Here is a 9,591-nt window from a genome sequence, read left to right as displayed (position 1 = left end):
TTATTGATATAAAGTATGACAATAACACACTGAACACCTGTAGTGTGCTGGCATTGTGTGTGTGTGTGTGTGTGTGTGTGTGTGTGTGTGTGTGTGTTGGGGGGTTGCAGGGGGCGTGGCTTAGTGACGTCACCGTGGTTGCAGTGTAGCTAATGTGAGTGCAGACGGAGCAGCGGAGGATGGAGCAGAGAGCCGCGGACACACACCTCTGAAAGCTGCGCTGCTCTGCACACAACGACCACCCAGACTCTCTGCTTTCATTCATTTATCTATTTATCTATTTATTCCCTCCGTTTTTTTTTCTTTATTTCCCCCGCTGACATCTGCGCCCCCCCAGTCCCCTTCCTTCACCCATCTGCCTGTCAACACACACACACACACAGCACCGGCGGCTCAGGCTGCTTCTCCCTGGTCGGTGGAAGGAGAGAAACCCGCTGCTACATCCACCTTCTCCCGGACTGCCCCGGACTGCCCTGTAGGCTACTGCCCTGTAGGCTACTGCCCTGTAGGCTACTGCCCCGGACTGCCCTGTCACTGCTGCGGTGAACATGGATGAAGACAATCACGGTAAGGCTGTTGTTTTGTGGGGATTTTATGCCGTGTCCCCATGGTTTCTCCTCCGTGTGCAGGGATGTGTGTGTGTGTGTGAGTCGGATGTGCAGAGATGGAGGGAGCTGATCCAAGATGTTGTGTTTTTGTTGTTGTTGTTGTTGTTGCAGTCTCACTAAGGAAAAAACAACCCTGGTCCTGATGTAACACCTGTTAATAACAGGATGTAGGTAGCTGTAGCCCTCCATCCTCCCAGGTGAGAAGCTGTTCTGTTCTGTTCCCTATGGAAACATGTTTAGAAACGCTGTAGTCATGCTCCAAAAGAAAAAAGAAAAAAGAGAAAAGCCAAAACACAGCGTTTTTTCCTCCATGCAGCCCCCTTTCCCCCCTTTCCCCCTTTTCCATCTGTTTGATGTCTTGCTGTAAGGCTTTGAAGTTGTTCTCTCTATCTCGTCGCCCTGTTTGAAGCCAGTAAACTGGTGGGAAGTGATAAGGTCCTAGCTATCTGACTGGCAGAGGACAGACCCAGAAGATCTGCATCCTTGTAGCAAAGCATAGAAAATAAATGAAAATAAATGAAAATAAATGCCTGTATTGACTTTGGAGGAATAGTAGATTGACTCACTCTATAAAGTTCTGATATTGAGATGAAATATTACAGAATTGGTGTAATGACATGCAGCCACTTGCAGATTAACAGGAAAACGTATTTTCTCTATAGCAGATTTTTTTTTTTTTACTTCAGGGTGGATTTTTAATATTTCCAGACCCAAAACATCCTACTACATGGCAGCGAAAAACAGTAGATTACATTTGAGATGTTTGAACCCTGGAATATTTGGCATTTTCTGCTCAAAATATGACTGAAATGATTCATAGCTCATACAGTTGTTTCATCTTTGTTGTGAAATATTAATAGGCCTGTGCAAAATGTGTGAAAAGCTCATCCTTAGGACTCATTAGTGAGTAACACAGTGTTTCTATTGGTGGGTGTTAGTTGTGGTGAGGTCACATAGACGAGCTGTGGTGAGACACTGTAAAACCATGTGGCACCTCAGTCCCGACAGTGTGATGTGGTGATAAAGCTGAATGAATTGAACCTGTGTGAAACCTGAATTACACTGCTGCTTATGCAGCTGCAGCTTCAATATCCGACAGTGGCTGAAACACACACACACACACACACACACACACACACACACACACACACACGCAGGACGCTTCTGAGCAGATAATCCAAACCGCCTTGTGGGCTGAAGGCCTTGAGGAGCAATGTAGTGTAAACAAACGTCTGATAACAGTGTGTCAGTTAAACTGTTGGAGATTAGCTGAGCTTCACCCCCTCTTCTCTTCCCCTCTTCCTCTGGTCTGAGCAGTCTGAATATGCATAAGCAAATATGTGTATGTGAGAATAGAAATGATCTCTTCCTTCACATTTCCATTGCATTATTTTTCTATTATCTAGTGCAGGACATTCATGCTCCTCAGAGGATGCACTCCAGAGTTGTCAGTGACACTCTGACCTCTCCTCTAGCGTCAACATCAGGCAGCATTTTCCACTGGTTAATAAATTACATTAAACTCAAATGGTCATTAAATTAACAAAGTATGAAGGAGTCCAGGAGGGAAAAATGTCCTCATGTTTTGGACACTTGGAATAGTAAAAAATATCAACTTTGCACACATGCATCCTTTTTAATCTGTGTTTTATGTCACAACAGTCAAGTGTTGTTCCAGGGGCTGATTTGAAGTAATATTTGAGGATTGGACCTATGTGCTCCTCTTAAACCTTGCTGTGTTGCATGCTTGCTTTAATGCATGTGCTACGGGCGCACAGCCCATAGACGAGGCTGCTCTGAGAGATATCGGTCACTGAGTCATGTGACAGGATGTCTGAGAGCACACAGGCACGCTGTCTGGATCCAACTGGAAACATGCGACACATGCTCGGGCAGATTGCGCCCGGCACCGTGCAGGAGTGTGTGTGAATTATTAAAATAACTTACCATAAATGTTCAACTAATCAAGAGCTCTTGTTGGCTCGCTCGCACCCTCGCTCCCTCCCGCTGACCTGCGTGCACATCACTTAACATTGTTCACATGCACTTGATACGCTGGTATCACAGCTCAGGAACTGGCTGTGATGTGTCAGTGGCTTTGTGAATAGTTTCAGTGGCTCCTGCATAAGGGACAAAATGCAACTGAATCCTATTGTCAGTGTGTAGTTTTTTCTACAAACTCAAGTTTTTATTAAAATCCCCCCACATGCTGTCCGATGACCTTTCAGCTCAGTGCTCTTTTGCATGCCGACAAATGCACATTATCCTCATGTGTGTACATTAGGGGCTGTACTCTCACGCCTGCGTGTACAGTATGCGTGCAACATATGTTCAAAGTTGGAGCTATAATTTGTTCTGCACCAGTGAACCAATCTGGGAACAACAGAGAGGGCGGGGGCCAGCTGATGCCATGATATTCTATAGGATTAAGAAATAGTATAAAAAGAAAACTAATGCTCCCACAATCCACCTCTCATGAAAGTGCAACAGGACACAGATGAGACAACGCTGTATCTCAGTAAGAGTCGTCCCTGGTGGAACAATGGTGCAACAATGTGAAGCTATAACCTGCACTGTCTCACTCCATAGATCTTTTTCCTAGAGCTCTGAGTGAAACTATAAACGGTGCCACTGAGTGTTGTTTGTGGGACTCAGCTGTAGCATGGAATTCATTAGTCCATGTTTACTGCGCTCACTAATCAGAGTTGGCGCTTTTCTGCTCAGTTTACATGCCACGGAGCAGACACGGCCCGGCCTCAAAATGGATGGAAATCAGCAACAGGCTGAAAATCCTAAGTGTTTTTTATTACTCATGTGTCTATTTTTAGAATCATTGTATAGCTGGAATGAGAAGTGGAAAGAACACAGAAGCAGAAACTGGCTGGGAAACAGTTCACTGAACGGCTGGAGGGAGGCCATGAATTTTAACACTTGGCTTTCTTGTATTTTCTCTTCTTTATAGCAGCTCTATGATGCGTCAGTTAGGGGATTAATGTGGGCTGGGTGAATGGCTGCTTTGGGAGTTTAGGGGCATTAAAACGTTGAGAGGAATACAATCCACCTTTTCAAAAAACTTTCCTGCACCTTTCCAGCCTGAATGAAGGTGTCTGATGTCACCGATGAGGCTCCAGAGAAAGTGTGTTTTGTATCTGCAGGTATAGATGGCAACTAATGTGCAACTAATGTTTGTTTGTGGGGCCCCAGTGAGGGTTTTCTTGACCATATTTCCTGTGTAAGGACGTGATAACACGCTGTCAATCAGCACTCTTCTCCCTATCTGACCGTGGGAAAGTGGAATGGGAACGGCTTTTTCCTTCAATTCTTCTATTCTCTTTGGACTGGACGTGGTGCGAGTGTGTTCGCTAAAATAACAACTGGTATCAGACTGCAGCACTGATGTTTTGTCTGTGTAGGCTTTTTGTAATGGAGCACACATGGCAGTGTTTGTGCGCAGAATCATGCATGCACATCTTTGTCTTCTTTTTGTTGTAATGAAATATGTCCCTGAGAGAGAAGTGCTGTGCCTTTTCCACTCTGCACTTTTAAATCAGACTTAATGGACTCCTGGCTTCATGCATTTATTGCCTGTGACATCCACCACAGCAGGCATGAAACCCAACCTCAGGTGGCTTTGGTAAAAAAAAGAAACCCCTGAATCAACACAGTGTGCTGTACGTGTGGTTTCTTTTGGTTTCTCTGGTTCAGGGTCTGTGAGGGACTAGTGGGGAAGAAGGGGAGGTTGTCGTGCTGTGGGTGCTCTCTTTGTTGTGGCTGGAGGGGAGTGTGTGGGTGGACATCAGACAGTCACTTGGGGCGAGCCGGGGCTGTTCTCTGGTTGTACCCCCCCCCCACCCCCCCCCCCCCCCCGGCTTAGAGTAAGTGGTCGGTGCTGAACGGCTAGACAGCAGTGAAACAGAGCTCAGACATCTGTTTCTCTCTGCATCTGCATGTTTCATCTGCCTGACGTCGCCCTGGAGATGAGCTTCATGCATAACTTTGGAAAAGGGAAACGCATTAGAGCCGAAATGATTAGTCAATCATTTGATCAGAGAGTTGATTGGCAAACTACTGCCATGATTTATGAAGTGTGTGTGAGTGGGTTTTTTTAAGAACATTATTGTATAATAATAATAAAATAAAACTTCTTAAAGACGTCGTCAGTAGACGATGGGGACTTGTAATTGTCATTTTAATTAATCGCAGGCCCTAAAATGTTTCATTCATCAGCTGAATAATAGAGCCTACAAAACAACTACGACAGACTTTTAGACTCCTTCCTCCCACGTCAAATAAAAAGTGTTACAAATAAATCCAACAATGTTATGAATCATTTTTAGAAGTATTCACTTTCTTGCAGAGAGAGCTAGAAGTCGCTATCCTAGCCTAGCATTACTGGAAACAGGAAGCAAATGGGATTAAACAACTAGCTTGGCCTTATAAAGGGTAAGAAACCTTATAAATATAAGGCCTTATAAAGGGTAAGAAACCAACACAACCAACCTTTTACAGGGTGTTATGTTCAACACTAGTTTTATTATAGGAGCCAAGCTGCTGTTTCCCTCTGTTTCCAATCTTAATGCTAAGGTAAGCTAACTGTCTGTTAGCTTCATTTACCACACAGAACAAAATGACTCTAAATGCATTTTCCAAATGGTCAAGCTATTTCTATAATGAACAATACCAACACGCTGATACTGCATGGTGATGTGAAGGTGTCCTCTATAAAGCCTCTGCTTGTGTGTGAATGTCTGATGCACTTACCACATGTTTTTATTCACCTGGCAGCAGGAGGAATTTGCCCTTTGGTATAAAAACATGGAGCTGGATCGAAGTGGCCTCAGCGTCTCATCTCACAGGCCTGAGATCAACGTCTGCACTGGTTTAGGCAAAAATGTGTCTCTTGTGTGTTGACACGGATGCCAAAAACTGTGCTAAAACGTAGCTACCCTTTACAATCTCTCTGGTTGACCCGGCAGGCTGGCGGGGCTGTTTAAAGGCTTAGGGGGAGATTTGGCAAGAACAAGAAAATTAATTTTTACTGCCAAGATTATGGGTGTTGTGGTGCAACATTAGAAGATTAAACATACAGAACATTACACCGCATGCGACAAAGACAAATACACAAACACAGACACAGACACTGTTGGCGCATTATGTGCAGGGCCGAGTCGCATCGTAACGAGCTGAGGAGAGGACACATGGACCTGATTAGAGAGACTGGAGAGGCTTTTCCACATGTTCCCATCTCCATGGCAGTGTGTGTGTGTGTGTGTGTGTGTGTGTGTGTGTGTGTGTGGGAGACCAGACATTGTAGCTGTCTGTCAGGGGGAAGACAACATCTCCTCTGTGGTGAATAGAGGTACGCTCTGCCTGGAGTTATAGCTGGGAGCTGTCGGGGGGGGGGGGGGGCTCTTTATGTGTGAGATGGAGAGCAGATGGAGACAAAAGGCTCAGCAAATGAAATGAGCAGGAGTCAGGGAAGAACACAGGCAGCAGAGATGGACTGAGCTCCAGTAATACACACCTCATCTCAGCAGAGGGAGAGAGAAGAGAGGAGAGAGACCAGGAGAGAAACCGGGTCCAGCTGACCAGACAGACAGAGAGAGTCGGGGGGGGGGGACGTGTGTTTCCTGGCTACTGGCTCGATAGAAATGGAGAACCACGCCAACGCCCACAGGCCCAGCTCGTTCTCACCTTAGTAAAATGTCCTGGCGCTCTGTTATTTCATTTCCTGCCCCCCCCCCCCCCCCCTTTCTTTTTTTCATAATCTGGATGGAGCGTATTAGTTTTATATATTTTCTCTTCTGCTGTGTGAGGAGAGAGCTGCTTCTAATGGGAACTGTTTGATCCAGCAGCAGGTAGCCATGGAGCCATGGGACAGGTTGATGTTGAACACCGTCCATCTATAAGGAGCTGAGGGAGGGGGAGAAGGGGGGGGCCTGAGCTCTGTGGGTGGTTTCTGTAGCTGTTGTTTTGATCAAAGGTTGCTCTGCTCTCACTGTGGATGGGATGGCGCTGGTCAGCCAAAGTCAGTGTTTTTGCAGGCAAATGCACAACCATCACAGGAACATCCTGGACAAGCAGACACACACGGAGCGGCTGGCTTCATCCAGGCTGACACTGACAGCCCCCCCACCCCCCACCCACCTTTTTCTGCCGGTGTCTGCGCATCGTCAGCGTGTTTGGAGATATCAAAACGTATTTTCCTCTCTGGTACGTTGTTGTGTGTAGAATGAAAAGCGCCCGGCCCAGCCTACAGATTTCTTAGATATCTATCACAATAATGGAGCTGAGCGTGTTCAGATCAGATAAAGCGCTTCATTCATTCGGCTTCCTGTCAATCACCTGACACCCACAGGTATCTGTCAGGAAATAATCCCTCAGATATGTCGGCTTTAGAAATGTATTGTCACATCCACATGTTCCACCCAGTGATTTAACTCATAGTGAGGCTGAACATGTGATATTTACAGTTTTACAAGGATAAAAACTACTCTAAATGTGTAAAATAACGGTAACAGCTATGCCAGGTGGGTAATTAATGTGCTCATACTGATATTCCCAGAGCCATAACATTTAGATTCGCAAAAACAATTCAAATCATCTCCTGATACTTGGTGAGGCAAGAAAGCTGAGACAAATTTACAGCAGGCAGTTTCACATAAAATCCAATATGTTTGTTAATTGAAGCAAATTATCCACAACTTGTTCCAAATATGTCACACCACAAAAACAGCTGACACAGTAACAGCTTCATATTGTACAGTCTAGATTCAGGCTGGATGTAGATAGAAGCAAACAGGCTCTGACGCCCACCCCGCGCTGAGCCTCACTTTTCAATATTATTCCCCCCTGAATGATTAAAAGTGAAAGATATTAGTCTGAAGGTTTTTACAGTTTACCCGTAAATTGTGTCCAAAACCTGGACGATGTTCTGAGCTCTGTCGCAGCGAGGGAACAGTGAGCTGCTTGGACGGCGCTCAGCCTAAAGCCTCCTCATCCTGCCCCGATGCCAGAAGAAACAGCATCCATCTAATTCACTCTCAGGCCGATCAGATCATCAGATTACAGTTACTTTGGCCGCCAGCATATGGCAGTGGAAGTCCCTCAGATCCCACTGGCAGCGCTCAGTGAATCACATATTGACATAGTGCTGATGCTGAGCAGATGTGTCATATAAGGAGGACAGGGTGTGCAGCAGACCACCTCCCATGCAGCCATGCACTCGCGCAAATGCGTTCACAGCGGGGGGTCCCCTCTACAAAACTGCAGATTAACCAGAGCAATCAGCATGGGGGGCAGTTCAGCTCCCCCAAGCCCCAGATTCTCCCTGAGACCCCAGCGGTGGTTAAAAACCAGAAGCCATATTAGCCCCCCGAATGTCTTCTCACGCAAAGGGCAGGAGTGTAGAGTGTGTTACTAAATGATCACTGAACTGACTACAGCGGGGCACCAGATCATATCAATAATGCATGTTTGTGCAGGCGCAGGTAGCACGTCACACACATTCATCAGTTATTCATACAATCTGAACAGACTCACTTAATCAGGAGAATTAAAAATGGTCAATTCATTTTTTCAACTCTAATTAAACTGAAGCTATACTGTGTAGTATATTATTCACCTCAACTCTTTTCTTTATTGTCTTGTATTATCTTATGTTCTTCTTTGTGTATTTACTAGAGTAAAGAAATGTGTAGACTAATGCCCTGCTTCACAGGTTCTTATATTTAACCCAGAAAGAATCTGTCTTGTCAGGTATCTTGAGACATGTGTTTCTTGTCTATTGCCCTCCTTTGGTGGGTTGTAGTTTCTGGAGGATACTGGACACTATCTATTCTTAAGTTTGCTTGGTCAAGAGGTTAAAAGTCAGAAAGCTAAGGATAAATTCTGTTTTTATGATAGTAAATGAAATACTAAGTTTTAACTGTGTTTTAAGACATAAGACTGTTTATTTATCCCACACATGGGAAATGTGGTTGTTGTAGTAGCATTGTAACATAGAGGGTAAAAAAAAAATGCAAATATAGAAATATAAAAACAAACATGAAAATATAAAAAACAGACAAAGAGAGAGAGAGAGAGAGAGACATTCTGTATCGTTATGTGCCAAAATGTTTCAAGAATATATACAGTTATAGAATATATACTCTGTATAGATTGTACAGCAGTAAGGTGTGCAGTTTGTACACAAAAATGGAAGTGTTGGACATAAATAAATAAAATAAAAATGTAAATGTAAATGTACTTTATTTATACAGCCCTTTACAACAATCCTTTCGGAGTACCAAAGTGCTTTACATAGTGTAATGATAATAACTGTAGACTGTGTAAATACAGCCTAAATAGTGGTAGATTAATTAATTGAGAGAATTAATTAATGGAATGATCAGTCATTAAAATAATTGTTCCTGCAGCAATAGTTTGTTTTCACCAGAATAAAAACTAGAGTAGATATTTCACATGATGAACTTGGTCTTATGGCCACATATGTACACATGCATGTAGACTCCTGTGTGCACGTGACCTTTTTGCCCTTTGTATCACAGCCCCGTCCCCTCATCGGCCTGTCTGCTGACAGCCAATCATTCTCCGTGCTCTGTGGCTGGCAGCCAAAGTGCCTCTGCAGACGGCCAGACTCATCTCCGATCTGCTGCTACACTTACTGTCACATTATTTTATCCCGCATCACCGATGCAAAGTAGGTTAAAGTCAGGCAGCGACTGGTCGGCGGCAACATCTGTGTATGTATACGCTGTTATACATCACACTGCTGCCCCATCAGACTCACACCGGGCTTAAAGAGCGGCGGGGAGGGCCGATGCGTGGGATTAGTGCCAGCTGGCCTGGGTGTGTATGTGCTCATGTGCATTTTCTATCCACGCGTCTGTCTGTCTGTCTGTCTGTCTGTCTGTCTGTCTGTCTGTCTGTGTGTCTGTCTGTCTGTGTGTCTGTCTGTCTGTCTGTCTGTCTGTCTGTCTGC

The 9,591-nt window shown here is 44.7% G+C and overlaps 1 protein-coding gene across 1 annotated transcript in view; it reads left to right on the top strand.

Moving 5' to 3' along the window:
• Positions 1 to 328: 328 nt before the first annotated feature.
• The window catches only part of cyth3a (cytohesin 3a), a 32,390-nt gene continuing 23,127 nt past the window's right edge, over positions 329 to 9,591 (top strand). Inside the window, exon 1 of the mRNA XM_085762465.1 lies at positions 329 to 567. Within this exon, the coding sequence (XP_085618591.1) occupies positions 549 to 567 (19 nt within the window). The 5' untranslated portion in view covers positions 329 to 548. The remainder of the gene's footprint in view (positions 568 to 9,591) is intronic.

Source organism: Trachurus japonicus, chromosome 19 (assembly GCF_045865225.1).
Source record: "Trachurus japonicus isolate A0001 chromosome 19, Traja_1.0".
Taxonomy (NCBI): Eukaryota; Metazoa; Chordata; class Actinopteri; order Carangiformes; family Carangidae; genus Trachurus; species Trachurus japonicus.
The sequence above is the reverse complement of the archived record's forward strand: the minus strand, read 5'-3'. Positions and strand labels throughout refer to the sequence as shown.